Source organism: Lactuca virosa, chromosome 6 (assembly GCF_052849685.1).
Source record: "Lactuca virosa cultivar CGN04683 chromosome 6, Lactuca_virosa_CGN04683_v6, whole genome shotgun sequence".
NCBI lineage: Eukaryota > Viridiplantae > Streptophyta > Magnoliopsida > Asterales > Asteraceae > Lactuca > Lactuca virosa.
In genome coordinates this window covers 113,878,725-113,899,082 of record NC_136431.1, presented here as the reverse complement: position 1 = coordinate 113,899,082, position 20,358 = coordinate 113,878,725, and the positions used below count along the sequence as shown (strand labels likewise).

Sequence of the window (20,358 nt, the reverse complement as noted above, 5' to 3'; positions counted from 1 at the left end):
TTTTTGGAAGAATCCACTTGTTCATGAGAGGAGTTTGTTAAATGGGTGAGGAAAAGATCTTGAAGAAGGATGAAATCTCCAGGGGGAAATGGGGTAAAAGTGGGGGTTAGTAAGAAGTAGTTCTTCTTTTGAATAAGGGAAGAGAGGTTGATATGATGTGTGCTTGGAGATCTGGAGGATATTACATGTTTATTCGTGAACACCTTGGAACTTGTTGAGATGTCGCATCATAGATTCAAAGGCTTTTGTATTATTCACACCTTATGTTTTAAAATAATATCTTAAAATGGTGAAATGGTTCGAAATCCGGAGCCCAATGGTAAATTCCGGAGTCAAATTGTGAATTATGGAGCCAAAGTATGAGTTCCGAGGTTGCTTGGTGAGTTCCGAAGGTAATTTCTCAAGTTCCGGAGTCAAGTCATAATTTCCGAAGCTTCACTTATGTTCCGGAGTAGGATTCCGGAGCCAAACCTCCAATTTCCGGAGCCAGATTAGGAGTTCCGAAGATAGCTCCCATTTCCGGAGTTGATTCAGAAATTTCGTAGTCAAAAGCGAAGTCAACATGTCCGGACCGAAGATGCAAAGCTTTCCGGAGTGGCGCGAGGCTTTTCCGAAGTCAGTTATTCCAGATCAGAAGACGTCCGGAGCATGCTGCATTCCGAAGCACATAAATTCCGGAGCCAAGAGGTTCCTATGTGCGAGAATGCTTGGTTCCTTTAGGGGGGTCCGAAGTTGCTTAAAAATGTTGCAACTGGGCTTGTTCTTTCAAGCTTTCTCCTTTCGTTTTGAGTTGATTTTGACTAAGGAAAAACTACATAGGGAGATTTGAGAGACATGGAGAGATTTGGGAGAGATTTGGGAGAGATTTGAGACACATAGAGAGATTTGGGATACATGGAGAGATTTGGGAGAGATTTGAGATACATAGAGAGATTTGGGATATATTGAGAGATTTGGGAGAGATTTGAGATACATAGAGAGATTTGGGAGAGATTGAGAGATACATAAATACTTTGTATTATAATAATACATGGTTCATTAGGAACTATAATGCACACTTTAATGTGTTAGCACAAGTCTCACAATAGTTATTGCTTACATGAGGACGGAATTTCCTAGCCAAACATGCTAGTTGTGACATCATCCTCCGTTAGAGGGAATTTCGTCCCGAAATTCTTTCGAAAGGTAGGGTCATGAATATGGGAATAGGTGAAGGTACTTTTGCTTCATCTGGCCCTCGCGTTCCCAAGTGAATTTCGGTTCACGCCTAGCGTTCCTCGAACCTTCACAATCAGGATGCGGCTTTGCCTTGCGGCTTAACCTCTCTATCCATAGTCAGGATGCGGCTTTGCCTTGCGGCTTAACCTCTCTATCCATAGTCTCGATGGGCTGATCAATGATTTGGAGGCTATAACTCACTTTAATCTTGTCTAGAGGGACTGGGAGGGTTTTGTTCGATATACGCTTCCTAGGTTCGACACAAGGAATACAGGGTGTACGTCACTAAGCTCGGAGGGTAGTTGGAGTTTGTAGGCTACCAGACTGATCCGTGCAAGGATCTCGAATGGCCTGATGCATCGGGGATTTAGTTTACCTTTCCTTTCAAATCGTGTCATCCTCCCCTGAGGGAAGATCTTTAGTAATACCCTGATCCCCTACTTGGGATTCCAAGGCTTTAATCTGCTATCTGCATAGCTCTTTTGTCGGCTTTACGATGTTTGGAGTCGTGCTCGGGTTTGGACTATCCTTTCCGTGGTTTTCCGAATAACCTCAGGTCTAGTGAGTTTGCTATTGGGCATTTGTCCTCTTATCAGTTGGGTGTCTCCCATCTCAGCCTAACAGAGGATGATCTGCACTTCCGGCCACGCAGGGCCTTGAAGGATGCAACTCCTATGCTCGAGTGGTAGTTGTTGTTATGTGAGTACTCGATTAGAGGCAGGTGGGTATCCCCAGGTTTGTCAATTTCCATTACACATGCTTCTCTTCGGGGTGCGGATTCTTGTTTACCTCGATCGTGTCAAGTGGGATTTCTAGAGCTTCGGTGGTCCGACACTTATGAGTGTTGAATACATGGAAAGTGAAATGTCTGAAACTGGGTTCTTAGGTTAATCGGAGACTATGAGTTATCGGGCCTATCTTGGCGAGGACTTTTGAATGGTCTTCTAGGGATCGGAATCCTAGTGTCCTAGAAGTAGAGTCTTCTGGGCCCTAAGAGTTGGTACTATGGTCACCAAGGTTGAGTTTGCGTGTGATGTAGTTGACCTTATGAGTCTTAGATTATCTTGGGAGTTTTATTCCTATAGTTTTCCAAGCTAATGGTAGGTCGGCCTCTGCTAGTTCCTTGCTGTTGGTTAAACATGTCTCCGATTCGGGGTAGGGAGTATCGATCCTTGAGGATGGGTTTGTTTGGGTTATTCGTAGTCAGTGGTGCCTATGGTAGTTTCGTCTTTCTTCCTTATGAGTTAGATAGGTGCTTCTTGTGGTTAGGGACCCGGTCTGATCTTTCCTTTATCTATTATGTTGATATTGTGATCAGACACTATCTGTTATTGTGACCGTGCTAAGTGGTATCGGGTGTTTGGTTATTGGGGTGGTTCCAGGAGTCGGGGTGAATCTATCTTCGTTTACCACTTGGTTGAGGTTTCCAAAGGGATCCTTGGGAATCTCTGGAGTAAGGTTGGAAGCCTTTCGGATTCCCTTGATGCCTTTTGCTTCTTGATTTTCAATCTTTATTGGGGCTAAGGAAGGGCGTGGTATTTCTTACATATGGACTTAGGTGTCTGGTTGCTAGGGATTTGTTGTTACCGGCTGAAAGAGTTTTGTTATCCGGTTGAGTAGGACGAAAGTCTATTTGTAGTGCTCGGGTTTGTAAGGTGAGAATCAAGCATGTCTGTGCCAACTGATGACATTAGACTCCTTATTACAACAGGTGTTACGTCGGTTTGGGGAGTATTGGTTGTTAGGAATGACAGGGTGTTCTATGTTCATGTTCTTATCACTACCAGTTTCATTTTTGTTGTTACCATTGGGTCTATTTTGTTCCGGCTCGCTAGGTGTTTTATTAACACATGGGCGTTGCCATAAGGCAAGGGAATTCGTAATCTGAATTCTGCCAGGTTTTTCCACTATAGATGGATGTGACCTAACCGTACATACTTAGGATTTTTAAATATAATTGACTGCGGGGTTCTGTCCTAATCACTATTCAGCCCAGGGACAGGAAATAAGGTGGAATCGCACGCTCTTAGTTTGTGGAATCCTAACTACATATGATACTATCGTTCATATGGAACCATCATGGTCCATTCGCTAGGATCTCTAGTTTCTCTGTAACTTACAGGATTTGCTCGAATGGGGAAATAGTTTTTTATTATGTTTTCAATTGGCAAAAACTTTTTGTGATAATTTGATGCCTAAAGTTTATCGTGGGAACGTACCAAAAACTGCGGTAGGGTTCCTTGTCGTCTCTTCCTGTCTAGTTGTCAACTCCTCCGTCGGTCATCTCTGTTGGACAATCTCTCTTGAAATGTCCTGTTGCACCGCATTTGTGACATACTGGACTTACTTCTGGGTTGAGGGTTGGAGTGACGCATGGGGTCGGGGCCCTACAGTAGCGGGAGGTGTGCCCCATCTTGTCGCACCTTTTGCAACGAAATTTCCGGCAGGCTCCCCGATGATGGTATTTGCACTTGTTGCAGTGTGGAATGTTCCCAATATATGATTGTCTCGGTGTGGGAGGAGTAGGGTTAGTAGGGGTAGGGACTGCTCCCGCTTTTTTCCTTTTAGTAAGCCTCTGAGTCGAACTGCCTACTTTTTCGTTCCCGAACTTTCGTTTCTTGTTCTTAGGTTTAGGTTTTAGAGTGCATTGGTGAGTTGTCCTTCGTTGGTTTCCTTGGTTGTTGTTACGGTTGAAATTATCGACACTGCTTCCAATTTCATTTGTGTTGTTGGCATTGAAGTATGCCATGACGGTTGCCACGGCAGCTGTTACAGTGGCTTGGAAGGTGGCGGAGTCTATTTGTAGGACCGGTGCATGGTCGGGGTACTGGTTATCTTCATGAGAATACATGACTCTGTTGCACACGAAAAGTGAGCTTGTAAGTACTCGTAGTTAATTCCATGTGAGTTTACTCGTATAACCTTAACGTGTTGGTGCTAATTGCGTCAACCTACATCCCCATGATGTAGTTATGGTAGAGAGTGGAAACATATATTGTATGATGTTAAGTCCGTCAAAATAGCATATAGTTAGCAATATAGTTAGCGGATTTGGTTGTATGGATTCTTGGAGGGCGTACTCCTCTTGGTTTACTACTACTGGTTGCGATTAAAGGCATTATGAACCTAAGGCGAGTGGTGAGGTGATCCTATTTTGGCGCACAAAGTGCTTGGCCATTTCACTTATACTATGGGTGCCCTTTTTGTGTCCCTTACGCTGCTAAAGCTGTCCTAGCCTTGATTGCTATGAGTTGTGGTCTCCAAATGACCATTTTCTCGTTCAAAGAGTGTAGATGGTCTGCATAGTTTTCTGGTCCTACTTGTGGGTTTCGTAAAGCATTTGGAATGGTGTTCTTGTTACTTGTGGGGGATCGGATTTACATTGTTGTACATCGGGCTTTGTTTATGGTCTCTATTACTCCGTGACAGAGGGTTGGAAACCGGGAGTCAATTCGGGTTACTTGTGGTCTAAACGGAGGTGATGCTTGATTCATCAGGAGGTTAGCTATCGGAGTTCGGTGCACGTCGATTGTGGATCGGATTGTCTTTTGTGGGGTTGCGCCCTGAACCGGGTAGGAGTCAATCACTAAGCTTGTCTTTGCGTGGGTATTGTTTTGTTTCTAGGTATGTCCATTCCGGGGGCACTTATATTGGGTGTTTACGTATCTGGGAAGAGAAAAGTAAAAGGGTCTCTGGCCTACTCCCAATTGGGTAAAGCTCTTTAAGGGTTTCCTTGGCGCTTTTATCCTTGCTGGGCTCTTAGTCGAAATCCTCCCTTTCACAATTCATCTCTTGGTATTCCTTAGGATCCACTTCTGAGTTTTTCCGCATGGACTTCTTTTGGGTCTCTCCTTGCCCCATCCGCAATTCACCGTGACAGGGTAGTAGAAGTCTTGGTGAGGAATGTCAACTATGTTGTTTGTGCGAGAATCGAGGTACGAGATATACGGGGAAAGTTTAGGTGTGGGAGGGGTTTATAGTATCCTAAAATACTCCTATAGTATTTTAAACTTGATGTTCGATTCTAATATTCTCTTGTACTCATAGTTGGTAGTTTTAGGTTTGTTGCAACACCACCATCACTCCCAAACACATGTTGGCCATATCTCAAATAAATATAGTTGATCAGGCTATATTTATCCCAGATATGATTACATAACTGCCTAGGTTTGACTGTAGCGTTCAACCTTTAGTTACTTTTGTTTTCTTCCCGCTATGATATTGTGTTAGTAGATATGTATACTTTTATAAAATACTTATCTTTTTAAAGTATACTTTTAGGCAGAGTGTGTTTTAGTCCCATTGTATTTATAGTTGTATATCTTGTATGGCTAGATATACCAGTTCACTACAAACAACGCTCTGATACCAATCTGTCACACCCCCGGACCAGACGGCGGAAACGTCCGAAGGCGGGTGACTTCATTGTGCAGTATCATAACAATTGAATATAAATGAAACAGAGTAAATCCAAACATCATACATTGAGATATCAAACTTACATTGTTTACATATTGTATTTGTCCTTCAAATTACACAAAAGAGACACAAGTAGATAAATTCCAAACTACAACAAAATAGTCCTGCATCCGCGTCCCTTGTTACATGTTTACTAGATCCCTGAGAATACAAGTCGTTTTGAAAAACGTCAACTAAAAAGTTGGTGAGTCCATAAGCATTTTTGTATAAAATAGTTTTACACTTGTTTAGAATCGTTCTCATTGTACTTTCAGAAAATCCAATATTTTCTATGAAATCGTTTGAAGCCTTGCTTTGAAAATCATGGATATATGTGTGCATGTCGTTACTTTGGTTCATCCTTATAAGGAGTGATTTTGAAAAGTAGTGTAATTTGTAAAGGCGAGTTGTGTTCGAGAATAGTTCTTTTGAGTAGTAATCACCAGTAGTTTCCAGAAAAATCCCCTATTTTCAAAAAAAGATATAGTTGTAAATCTTGTTTTGCTTATCGGGTATAATTGAGTGTGCATTATAGTTTATCGTTATCAAAATCGTATAAACTCGTTTACTCCAGAAAATCCTATATTTTCTGCTATAAAATATTCGTAAGTTCTGTTTCCAATTGTGTAAACTTGCATATGTGTGTGTTAATTTATCGTTTTCAAAAATCGTATACAAACGTTCTCCATAAAGTCCTACGTTTTCTGATTTGTAAAATAGCAGTATTAAGACTCTAATACTTGTTAGGTGGAAGAGATCAACATGGCGATTGTGGACATTCTACACAATGAAAAAGGTCAGTCAACACAACAAATACGGACCATCACTACCATGCGTAAGGCAGTCAACACAACGTACCAAATTTATTTATGAGGTTTTCCTTGCATAAATTTCAAGATAACATAACATATTCTAGTGAGTCGTTATAACCATACCAATATGACCGAGACCTGTTTTGGCGTTTCTCAGGCGCCCTTGTTTTGGTTAAAGACATTTGTCACCCTAGACTGGCCGGTCTAGCTGTAGCGAACAGCGAAGGTGCGGGGTGTCAACCCCGTATAGATCTATACACAAATTCCCGCTCTCCCTCCAGGAAATTCTGGCTATAACTCCTTACAGGACTTTAGACGTACACTAATATTTTTATTTTAGGTACTTTTGAGATTTGTCTCACTAGAATACTAACAACCTTTTGAGCAATCGTTGAGATCCATTATTTGTTAGATAAATAATGACACTCGTACTCATTGAATATAAATATCGCTTTCGTTTCATATCGTTTATTGTGCTTGTTGACTGGGTGCTTCGTGTTCGTTTCGTTTCGTTTAATGAAAAATAACCCATTTTAGTCAAAAGAAAAAGTGTCAAGTTATAATTTGTGTAGATTTATGACTGCAGGTTATGACACGTATTTTCTGTTTTATGACATACAGATCATCACTTATGTTTCTGAAGGTTTTACGACAGCAGTTTATGACATGCAAATATTCTTGTCATGAAAACTCTGTTTTCGTATATTTTTCGTGATAAAATTATTTATATTAAATATTTATAAATAATCACTAATAGTTTGTTAACCTTGTAAAAAGTAATGAGTATGACATAATGTTCCAAGATAACCCTTATATTTATGTTTGTCCAAAAATGATCCAAAATATTATTATTTCCATATTTTAATCACTTTCAAAATATATTGTCCAACAACTTGTTTACGCTAATCTTGAAGCAAATCCTTATAGTTGATATAATAATTTGTGACTTATACTTGGTAACATACAAATTTTTGTTTCTAAACATGATTTGTGGAAAATAGTCCAAACTCTTGAGACTTAACCAAGATCTCGAGTTTTTGGACTAATTGTAAGGAGTTTCATACTTAAGCACATATAATGTGGCATGCATACACAATAAGCAAATAGATTATGATTCACACAAGACTTTGACTTGTATTCTCCCCCAAAAACAATAGAAAACTCAAAAAAGTAGGGGTATGAAGCTCACCTTGAGTTGGTTTTGTGGGGTTTTTGAAGTGTAGTGAAGAGATCTTGATCCTAAGCACTAGGATGCCCTTGTTGAACTCCTTGAAGCCTAGATTATCCTAAGGAGGTTAAAATAGGATCTTGTGTGTAAATGAGATGATTTTAACAAAATAATATATATATGAATACTAGTAGATTTCGAAATAGCTCACCTAATTTCCAAGAACCACCTTGATGATAAAGATTTTTGGAAGAATCCACTTGTTCATGAGAGGAGTTTGTTAAATGGGTGAGGAAAAGATCTTGAAGAAGGATGAAATCTCCAGGGGGAAATGGGGTAAAAGTGGGGGTTAGTAAGAAGTAGTTCTTCTTTTGAATAAGGGAAGAGAGGTTGATATGATGTGTGCTTGGAGATCTGGAGGATATTACATGTTTATTCGTGAACACCTTGGAACTTGTTGAGATGTCGCATCATAGATTCAAAGGCTTTTGTATTATTCACACCTTATGTTTTAAAATAATATCTTAAAATGGTGAAATGGTTCGAAATCCGGAGCCCAATGGTAAATTCCGGAGTCAAATTGTGAATTCTGGAGCCAAAGTATGAGTTCCGAGGTTGCTTGGTGAGTTCCGAAGGTAATTTCTCAAGTTTCGAAGTCAAGTCATAATTTCCGAAGCTTCACTTATGTTCCGGAGTAGGATTCCGGAGCCAAACCTCCAATTTCCGGAGCCAGATTAGGAGTTCCGAAGATAGCTCCCATTTCCGGAGTTGATTCAGAAATTTCGTAGTCAAAAGCGAAGTCAACATGTCCGGACCGAAGATGCGAAGCCTTCCGGAGTGGCGCGAGGCTTTTCCGAAGTCAGATATTCCGAATCAGAAGACGTCCGGAGCATGCTGCATTCTGAAGCACATAAATTCCGGAGCCAAGAGGTTCCTATGTACGAGAATGCTCGGTTGCTTTAGGGGGGGGGGGTCCGAAGTTTCTTAAAAAGGTTCCAACTGGGCTTGTTCTTTCAAGCTTTCTCCTTTCGTTTTGAGTTGATTTTGACTAAGGAAAAACTACATAGGGAGATTTGAGAGAGATTTGAGATACATGGAGAGATTTGAGACACATAGAGAGATTTGGGATACATGGAGAGATTTAGGAGAGATTTGAGATACATAGAGAGATTTGGGATACATGGAGAGATTTGGGAGAGATTTGAGATACATAGAGAGATTTGGGAGAGATTGAGAGATACATAAATACTTTGTATTATAATAATACATGGTTCATTAGGAACTATAATGTACACTTTAATGTGTTAGCACAAGTCTCACAATAGTTATTGCTTACATGAGGACGAAATTTCCTAGCCAAACATGCTAGTTGTGACACTATACTTGTGGGTTGAAGGCACCAATGTCGACCCAATGGATTATGTTATGTATGAAGACCAGGTGGTGGACCCTAGCAATTGTATGAAAGACTTGGATATGGCTCCCGACAAACCATATGCAAGACCATGGTTTGGACCCAGACAGTTATATGTAGGATGCTAGTTGTCTTTGTGATGCTTGTATGGAAGACCGGGTGGTGGCTCATAGCACTTGTCTGTAAGACCTGGGTTTTGGCCCCCGGCTTGGCAAGGAAGGACCATGATACGACTCATGGCATGGTAGTAATTATAAGGTTATGGTTGGCACATAGGAATCTCTATTCTATGTATGGTATGGGGTATTTTGGGGAACTCACTAAGCTTTGTGCATACGATTTATGTTTATGGTTTCAGGTACTTCCGGTTCTAAAGGGAAGGGCCCGGTGTGACTGCACAACATCCTCCATAGTTTTTCACGTTGACTATTTATGATTTGTACTCTGATGTTTAAATGATATATTCACTTTGATTGGCTTTGGAACAACCCGTTTGTATGGTTTACAGTTTTAAAAATGAAAATTTTACTATGAATTTTTGGGACGTTACAATCCAACTAAGGTATATAAGCTTAAGAAGTCTTGTTGGAGACTTATTGAAGCATCGCATTACATAAATTTGCACTTCCTTAAGAAAGTCAAAGGGTATTGATTTCTAGTAGTCCAATTGATTTTTGGGTACATCTCAAAGCTAGTGGGAGCATAATTGTTATGCTGGTATTGGATGTTGACATTACTGTTCGTAGGGAACAATGTCTCCAATTTGCAAAGTTTGGGAATTGTTTCGCTAAAGTGGACTTAAGGGAGAGGGCACTCATACTTAATTTCAAATCTAAAGGTTTAGATAGTTTAATAGAACTTAGTCAAAGATATACATGAATATCATGTTGAAATGTTTCAACATAGGAGTTTCAATATATGGAAATATTATAGAAAGAGATTGAATAAATATAAAATCTTTATGTAGGACATAATGAGTCGAGTCCCATATACTTCAGATATATGATCGATTACATATACTATAATATTTACTTATTATAATTTTTCAAATGCCTAGAGCATTGTGTGAACAAGATTAGAATTTTGTGTGACTAAGGTTGTTAAACAAAGGTCAAGAACATTATGAGGTTTTACCGAATATTGGTTTCTTGTGAATAGTTATAAGTATGACATTATTTGGGAAGGACCATAGTGACATGTTTTGGATTGAGATGATTCTTGGTCAAAATTGATGGTCATATGGGAATATGGAAATGTTTCGATATTGGGAGATGTTTTCAAAATCTACACGTGAGTTGGAAATTTTAATGCAATAGAAGTATTCAAGGAGTGTATCTTGATTTTGGGACTTCATAACCATGTAATTGTTTCTAGTAACAAGTTCCAGTAGAACATTATGTAATTTTGAAGGCTCAGTCTCTGTGACTTAAGAACCTTGAAATCATTGAAAGACAATGCATGTAAAGATGACATTCCACTACATTTTAGATAGTGATAAGAATTTGGAATCGTGAATTGAGCGTCATTGGACAAACGTCCAATTGATCTATTCATAAAGGAAGGACCATCGAGAGGCATAGTATGCATGTTTATAACACGACATGACTGATGTTGTCTAATTCAAGTGGTTAGTTGATTACTCGAAACATCATACAATGAATAAATTTGTAATTTTTATGGTGATTAAATAATAGGGATTTATTTATATTCAATGGGTATGATGCAATAACTAATTAATTTATTATTGTGTTTCACTTTGCATGTTTTACTTCCCTGCGTAATTTTAATATTATTCAAAATTGCACAGTCGTTCATACTTTTAGAAGTAAGTAGTGAATTAAGACTGTCATGAATTGATTGTAGACTGTCGACCGAGGTTAAGACATTGCAATTGGAATTGCTACAATATTCATGAGTACTTTGAAAATAGAGATTTTAAGTATTGGATAAACCCACGCTTAGAGAATACTTCATGGATTCAATCACAAGTAATTATAAGGCGGTAATATCTTCTATTCTTAAAGCATAGATATATAGTTCATAATTTACAGATTAGTTGTGCATTGGTTTGCTCAAATGCATCTTGTAACTGAGTGTTATAAAAGGTTATTACATTTGTGATTTGATGTGTAAATTGTATGACTATATATTCAAAGTAATTCATTCCTTTTGCCTTAATAGGAAAAAGCAATATCTATGGGCCCCTCAATGATTTGAGTTGATCTATAAGAACTAGGACTAGTCCGGACTAAATTGATGTGTTCAATTTTGTAGTCTGAATTTGATCACAAATCGGGAAATCGGGAAACAGAACAAATAAACACGAGGTTGATCATTTAATCCATGACTATGTTCATATGATATCTTGTAGATTGAAGGAATAGTTTATCACTTATCGTAGGGTCAACGTTTGATTTAAATCAGAGTTCGGTAGTGGCTTTGGAAAGCACTCTTTGTTGTTTGATTATACTTGCAATTGTAGTTATAGACTTATCCACGTGGGAGACTTTTGGATTAAGGTGTCTAAGCGCATAACTAAATTTGTATAAACCTAAAAATAGAAACAAAGTCCTTTTTGGGTTGCCCTCATGACTAGAAATAGCTAGAAATTATATTATGAGAGAGAAGTATAATTTATTAGATTATCATATGATTAATATTATGTGGTTGATATATTAATTGGAAATAGAATGTTGATTTGTTAATTTATTATGTGATTAATAAATTAATAGGAGATAAATTGTTAAATAATTGATTTGTTAATTTATATGGTTCATAAATTAATGTGAAATCAGTTAGCATTAATTGATTATTAATTAGAATTAATCTATAATTAATTCGGGATTAATTGGAATTAATTAAAGGTGTAAGGGATGAACTGTAATTGTTCAATAGTTGAACAAAAGAAGCAATTCTAGAACCCTTCATGGTATGGACGGTTTTGGAGGGTTTCCTAGGGTTTCTGGAAGCCTACTGGTTGAATAAAAGGAAAAGATTTGAATTAGGATTAAATCAATTATTTAATTAATTCAAATCTTGCTTTGTCTACAAGTTACGTAAACTATAAATAGGACCCATTGGCTTGGAATTTTCATTCACCACATTACCTACAAGCATAGGAACAAATTCCCCTCATATCTCCTATCTCCTCTTCATTCTATGATTTCTGGTTTTGGGTGTGAGCCATTAAAGACATCATCCTTTTGGTGCTAGTTTTCCAAGACCAACAAACACAAGGGATTGAAGTGATTTGTTTACTACAACAAATCAAAGGTATGTAACCCTAATCCTATTTATATTTCAATTATAATATGTTTCCCTTAGGTTTCTTGATGTTCATAGTTTATTGCTATCAATTAGAGAAAAAATAGGTCCTTATAGGCTGCATGTGGACTTAAGTGTTAAGATTTTCTGCTTTACATGTTTTTGATAACCTATAAAACCCATCATTTATTTCCCCATCTCTAACATTATTCAATTCGTAATAACTTATTCTCCTAAATTAAAGTCGTGAATCTACATTATTTACTTCTGTCTCTAAATTCACGTCGAAAAAATAGCAACAAATGTCAATCGGGGAGGAAACAACATATTCGACGACATCATCATGATATCACATACGTCAATGCATGTTCTTGATGTTCTTGCTCGTGTGTCCTGGGAATCCTCGTTGGTGACAACAAGAGGTATCGTTGGTTGAGAAATGGAAGTAAAGAAAATAGAGACATGTAAGGCCTCTATGTTTCATGTTGAGCTTCATGGAGGTAGGGTTATATACCAACCATTTTCCATTTTCTAGTGACCAAAAGAGAAAAAAAATGAAAACTAGGATTAAAGAAACATAAAGAGACGAGGTTTCTAGTGGGAAATTTGTGACCCAAAAAGAACTTATACGCGTTACCTTCCTAGAATTGTAACCCTTACTTAGATTTCCTATAAAGGTTGTGTTGAATAATGAGTTTCAGGCATAACTTTACCTAAGTAGGTTGCCTATGATGATGTGAGAGAGAACCGGAGATAAGAGAGGGACGAATATCATTTTCATTTTTCGGTCCATATGCATTATTGTTGAGACGAGAAAAGAAGACAAACTTGGCATCAATGTTTTTTGACAAAAAGTTTCGAGAACTTAAATGACATAGAAAGAAATGATGAATGATGCAAATAAAATATGAAAAGAAAATGTAAATATGAAGGGGGAATATGTCAGAAAACTACCACCTTTGTCCTTATTTTCTATTTTGATATAACATGCTTGTTAAAATATTCTATGACAATGGTAACCATGCTGCTGCGAAAGACGTTGAGGAGAAGATGCATCATAAGTCTAAACTTCAAAGCAATCGTTCACTAGTTTGGACTTCGATGATGAGATTTACGAGTGAGTGAGAGAATGAGAGTTGAAACACTAAGGTCCTGTTTGATAGTTGCTGACTGAGAAAGTGCTGACTGGAAAAGGTCTGTCTAGGTAAGAAATCCTGACCGAGTAAGAAATCATGTTGTTTGATTGTACATCTGACTGAATGTGCTGAGTGATGAAAAATGACCATTTTACCCTGCTGTTATATATAGTGATGGATTAAGTTGCTGAATAATTATAAAAACATACATATTGTCATACAAAATGTAAATTACACACACATAAAAAATGTCATACAAAATGTAAATAAAACATAAATCATTTAATATCCAAATAAAAACATAATGAAATTTAAAATAACATAATAATTTAATGTAAAGTAGGTGAAAGTAGTTGATTTGCAATCTGATCACGCAAAACACGCATATATTCAACAACTTCTGGACCTCATTCTATGCCTTGTATGTTTTCTCTATCAATTCCCCCACCTTGGACGTCAGGAGTAACCATAGTGTCCTCCTCAAAATTTCTAAACAAGTCATCTTCTATATTGTAGTTCCTTATAAAATTATGGACCGCGACACAAGCAATGACTATGTCTCTTTGCACTGTAAAAGGATAAGGAGCCATTTGTTTTAAGATTGGGAATCTCGCCTTCAATACACCATAAGCACGCTCAATAACATTTCTAAGTTGTGCATGAGCATAATTGAACATTTCTTCTCTAGTTAAAGGTCTGCCTCTTCGAAAATCGGCTAACCAATACCTAGTATTGCGGTATGGAGCCATAAACCCACGAGTGTTTGTATATGCGGCATCACAAAGGTAATATTTATTTGCAAATGAGTGTGACACATATTATATAAAGAAGATAAATAATAAAAATTATATAAAGATTACAAACCTAGTGGAGGAAATGGAAATCCAGAAGTCGAATTGAATGCAACTTCTTTCAAAACTCTTGATACATGTGTTATACCCTCCCATCCAGCCCAAACAAAGGTGAATATCATATCAAAATCACAAATTCCTATTACATTTTGAAAACATTCTCCTTTTCCTCTCCCCTATAACGAGTTTGTTGATCAACGGGTACAACCGCATGTACAAGAGTTCCATCTAATGCACCTATTGCTCCGGAAAAAAAAAATTTACCGTCTATGTCGTTCCGAGTTATTTCTTGTTGGATTAGGAGTTGTTGGTACTATAATTTCTTTTGCAAAACACATCATTGCAGTTAGGACCTCGTGAAAACATTGATGAATCGTTTGTGTGGAGTGATGAAATCTTCCCTTAACCGCACGAAAACGTTCATTATGTCCTATAATATGTAAGAACATAGCCATCTTCTCGTCAATGCTTATTGTTCTACTAGCTTACAACCAATTTTTTTTTGGGTAAAATGGTTGCATAATAATGCAAATGTCTCTTGTGTAAGACGCATCATATCGAAACATTCCGTACATCAAATCTTGCGTATACGCATACCCACTTGAATCGTTATCTCTAATTCTATGAATTCTGATTAGTCTGCGCCGGTTGGACCTCAACCAATAAAACACAAGGAAAAGAAAAGCTACAACTTCACCATCAGAAACCATACTTGACCTGTTACAAACAATTAGCTAACATGTTAAAGTAAAAAAAAATCATGCACCAAAGTAACAAATATAACAAACGTCATATAACAAAAAACTAGTAAATAACAAAAGTCATATTCAATATCCAATAACATATCATCCAAACTAACAAAAGTCATATAACATAAGATGCGAAAGTCATCAAGCATAGGATCCAAAGTAACCAAAAAAACTAGTAAACATCATCCAAAATAACATCCAAAAAAGTCATCAAACATAGGATCCAAAAAACTAGTAACCAAACTTTTCTACCCGCTTCCATCAAAGGTAACCATACTTCCTACCCGCACCCATCACCCACGACTCACAACTAGAATGCGAAAGTCGTAACCAAAGTTTTCGAACATCAGCACTTTCACCAAATAGCAAAAGAGCGGTCTTGTGTCTTTCATCTTCTTCTCCCCATTCCATTTTGTTCAATTTCTCCATACACGCATCAACATCCTTATCCATTTCACTTTTTTCAATTCTTTCATTTTTTCCACTAGCGACCTTGCAAGCTTGACAATCTCCTCTTCAACTTCTAATGCCCTTGCATCTCTTTTTTTTCCCACCAACTCTTTTGTTTCCACCAACTTCCGTATGTTTTTGAACGCCCTGAAGACTCTTCACTTGCACCTACGTGTTGTGTTGAGGTTTCCATTGGAACATCATCATCAAAATCATGCGCACTAAACTCTTCTACAGGACGAGGGAGTGTAGAAAATGGCCCCCAACTTTGAAAGCCGATTGAGGTCGACCCTTCAAATAGTTGGGTGCAAAGATCAGGAAACAACAGGGGTTTAGTTTTCAATGACAACACGTACTTGTTCAACTGTTTACAATTTTTATAAATATTAGTATTTTTTTTTAAATAATCATAATAGTATTTGTTATAAAAATATTATCTTTCCCTTTTCCTTCCATTGTTCATCGGTCAGATTAAATTTATTTTTATAGGATCATATATATTGCCGATTTTGTTTTTCAGTTTCACCAAAGCAACATACTTTGATTTGAAAGTAGTCAAAGTGGTTTCTCATTTGCTTCTGATCATCCTCTTTACCATGCTCGTTTATCAATTTTTCACGTATTGTCTTCCATGAACTTGCCTTAAGCCCAAAACCCTCACGACCATTAGTGGTTAGTTCGTGGATACAAGCATCAAGAAAGGTTTTATCCTCACTCTCATTCCAAACCAGCATCCTAAAATATAAATAACAATTTTCTACCGAAATCAACATCATGCTAAATAAAAATAGCACAAAAAAAAATTCTGACTTTCCTACCCCACACAAATTCAGATTCTACACAAAAAAAATTCTACACTTCCATGGAAACATGCTTAATTCATGTCCTTAGATGCCTTTTATTCATGTTCTCCTTGAGTTAAAAAACATATGATTTGGTAGTGGATCAATGATTTATTGTACGTTAAATGAATTTCCTACCCCTCACAAATTCAGATTTCATAAAATTTGAGCAATACACAAAAAAAAATTCTGAATTTATAACAATAACACATCTAAACACAATATTTCATAAACAAATTCATATTTCATAAAGTTAGAGAAATACACAAAAAAATTTCTAATTTTATAACATGAACAAAAAAGTTTGCATGGATAAATATGAGATAAAAGTGCATACGATAGTAAGCAACTCCAACTTTTGACATCTTTATTTGAACATTGAAGCTTTATCATAAACAACAACATCAATTATAGTAAAGATAATAAATTCTTAAATAAAAAAGCCTATAAACCAATTATCAGATAGATTTATAACACAAAAACTTATGATCAACAAAAACAAATTCAACAGAGTATGAAACAGAATAACACCTAAAAGGCTTGAAATATCTCACAATTTATATGGATTATAAGTCTGTGATTTTGTCTCACTTCCAAAATTGGTATACGGGATAGAAAAATCAAATTCAATTGATGCTAAAAACCAACATACTTTCTCATTCTTATTTGGCTGTCAAAATCTATAAGTAAATAAAAGAATGGAGTTTAATTGAAGACTTTTACCAACATTAATAAGACTGGCATGCCAAAATTGCTTGAGCGAACTAAAGCTTATAGGTCACGAAAAGAAGTAGAAATTAGAGGGTAGCGATTGGGAGGGAGCTTACCTACTGTAGAAGAAGAAGATCCGGCTGAAGGAAGGAGGAGATCCGAAGGGAGATGGCAGCGATAGGGAGGGAGCTGTTCGATGGAGGCGATGGAGGAGGCGTCTGATTTTGGACGCGATATCTTTTAGGTCACGAGAAATTTTTTAGAGGGTAGGATGGTCTTTTGGGCGAGTCAGCAACATCTTCAGAGCTGAGCGAGACATCTATTTTGACCAGACAACCTGACCAAGACAACTCCTATCAAACACGAAACATCTGACCGAGAAAGCTGAAACATCTTACTCGGTTTGGGTCAGATGGGTATCAAACATCCCCTAATACTTCATCAGAGAGAGAGAGAGAGAGAGAGAGAGAGAGAGAGAGAGTATGCATCCATTTGTATATTATTTAATAAGATAAAAATAAATAAAATAACAAAAAATTAAAAACAGATTACTTAATGGTACAATAATCATTTTAGGAATTTATAACAAAGTAAAACTATTGTGACCAAAACTGCAATAACACCCATGTCCAAGGACCATAAGGTTAATTTTTTTTTTGAAGTATGCAACTTTTGGACAAAGAACATTTCTTTAATTTCTTCTATAAAACTGAAATTAGATTTTGGATAGGGAATGTCTAAAGAGTAAGGACTCGAACTGTAAATTATAAAGATCGAGGACTAGAATTTAAACATAGCTATTACTTGAGAGACTATTTTGTAATCATCACCTCATTCTCTTGCGGGCAGCTTTCTCTACCATGGCTTCCATGTATACACCGCCACCAAAACCCTAACAACGCCGCCGCCGGCTCTACAAAGGCGTTAAACCACCGCCGGCTACTATTGAGGCCGATAAAAATCGCCACACTCTCGTGTGGGCATCTTATCACTCTACAATGGATCCTACATCCACACCCAACCACAAAAACCCTAGCACATCCGACGCCTCCCTGAAATCTGCGCCGGAGGACGAATACCTCGCGTGTTCTACTTATCTATCTCGTCAACAAATTCTGCGGCGACGATCGCACCACCTGAAGCAACTGACGAAATGTTACCGTGACCAATATTGGGGACTTATGGAGGAACTTAGAGTTAAGCACAGGGAATACGTGTGGAAATTCGGTAGGAATCCGTTCCAAGAGGAGCCTAATCAAGACGACAAAGATAATGTCATAGAGGAGGAACTCAAAGACGCAATTGACGACGGAATTGTCGAATCCGGCGATGGAGACGGCAAAAGCAATGGCTTGATCTGTACTTCCAGTGGATGTACTCTGAAGGCCATGATTTTGACCAAATTTTGTCGTCTCCATATTCTATCAGACCCGAAGCAACAACTCTACAAACCTTGCGAGTATGTCTCTAAAAGGTACGCTTCCTTCTGTTTTTCAGTGCGCATAAGGCTTCAATCTTATGGAGTTTGAGTAGATTGAGGAATTAGTGTTCTTAATTCTAATTTGGTTACCAATTTCTTTGTATTTTAGCGGACAAGATGCAAATGCGATATGTGGGAAGCCTGCACTACGCTCAATGGTGCCTTCTCTATGCAGTGGTCACTTCCAGCTTGCTCAAGAACATGTTATTCGTGCCTTGAGGAAGGCAGGGCTTGGCATTACTTCTACAACGAATATTGCTCCAAAATTACATGTTGTTGTGGCTGAATATGTTCGAGAGATTCAGGAAAGAAGGAGGATTGCTTCAAGGGTGAATAGGAAAAAGATCGTGCCTAAGGTTGAAACTGAGAGCTGACTGCAGGTAGGTAATCAATCATTATCATACACAGGTTTTGCAGTGTTTTGGACTTTGGTAGTGTACAGAAGTTTAAAGCATAGTTGTAAATCAGATCTTATTGGTGGGTAAATGTTGAATGAAAAAATGGTTTGGCAATTGGCAGATGAAAGTTGCAAATTTGATGAAAAAGTGTCAGGCTTTAACTCTATCCTCTTTGCACATATTATAATTGGTTGAGTATGGTTTATTGATTGTGTGGTTATTTTCTTACTAGTAACCTTGTATGTACATGATTATGGAGTTATAAGTGTCGAATTGTGATGATGAATGACCAAGTTTTAGGTATTGTTTGGTATGGTAGAATTAATGTAATGATTCATTCTATTAGATTGAGAGAAAAGTTGTTTGTTTTTGTGAGATGTAATGGGATGGAGGTACAAACACTATCTCAAGGAAGAGGAAAGGATCACCTCTACGATGATGGGATTGGTGTTGTGAATTGTGATCCTATTGAAGAATATAATTGGAAGTTTTAAGTGTAATTTTGTTTCCTTTTTACTTAAAAACTGGCTATTTCTTCCTAATGATATAATTGCCTGTCTTTTAAAAAAAAGTTTCAATTTTTCATTTTCATTAAAACCCAATTTAATTTGCTTTTGGTCTTAAATGGTGCCCACACTTATTTCTATGCATTATGGACCACCAAAGTCTATTTTTATTTTTTACTTGTTAAATTAGGTAATTTGGAAAATGCTACTTGGGTGGGCCGGTAAGCCTAGACATGGAAATTTCATCCGATCCGGTGGAGAACCCGTTTGACCCGTCCCAATTATAGACGGGTATTCCCCACAAAATGGGTACCAGAGATGGGGCCATCCCTGGGGATCCCCATTATGCTAAAACCGGGGATGGGGCCGGGTGTACAAATCCCCAACCTGCCCCTCCCATCATTATAATATTACTATATTGGTAATTTATTAATTATGAAATAAGTCCACTAAAAATGAATTGATTACTATTGGACCGAGAGTCCATATACCAAATTATGTTACTAATTCCAAAATTTCTTAAATCTTCACTTTGTTCGACGGTATGTATACTAAATCGTCACTTTCTGTTTTGATGCTTGTTAGATTTTATGATTGGTGTTAAATAATCTGATTATGGCCTCTATCTTTTACCACTTATTATTATTATTATTATTATTATTATTATTATTTTGCGTAAGTTTAGTTTATTATTTTGATGGATTATGGATGGGCTGGGGATGGGTCGGGAATGGCCAGGGAAAATCCCAAAATTTAAAGGGCAGAGGATTTGATTCACCGCATCCGTCGGGGATGAGGATGGGAATGGGGACGAGGTTAGGCGCTTGGGGATGGGGGGGACATGGATGGTCAACCCCGCCCCATACCCGCCCCTTTTCAATCCCTAGGTAAGGTTCATATT

The 20,358-nt window shown here is 37.5% G+C and overlaps 1 protein-coding gene across 1 annotated transcript; it reads left to right on the top strand.

Moving 5' to 3' along the window:
* Window positions 1-17,897: 17,897 nt before the first annotated feature.
* Window positions 17,898-19,179, top strand: LOC145118616 (uncharacterized). Its single transcript, XM_079054312.1, has 2 exons — window positions 17,898-18,547; window positions 18,663-19,179. Exons 1-2 carry the CDS (start codon window positions 18,072-18,074, stop codon window positions 18,925-18,927), a joined length of 741 nt encoding a protein of 246 aa, XP_078910438.1. The 5' UTR covers window positions 17,898-18,071; the 3' UTR covers window positions 18,928-19,179.
* Window positions 19,180-20,358: the final 1,179 nt, after the last annotated feature.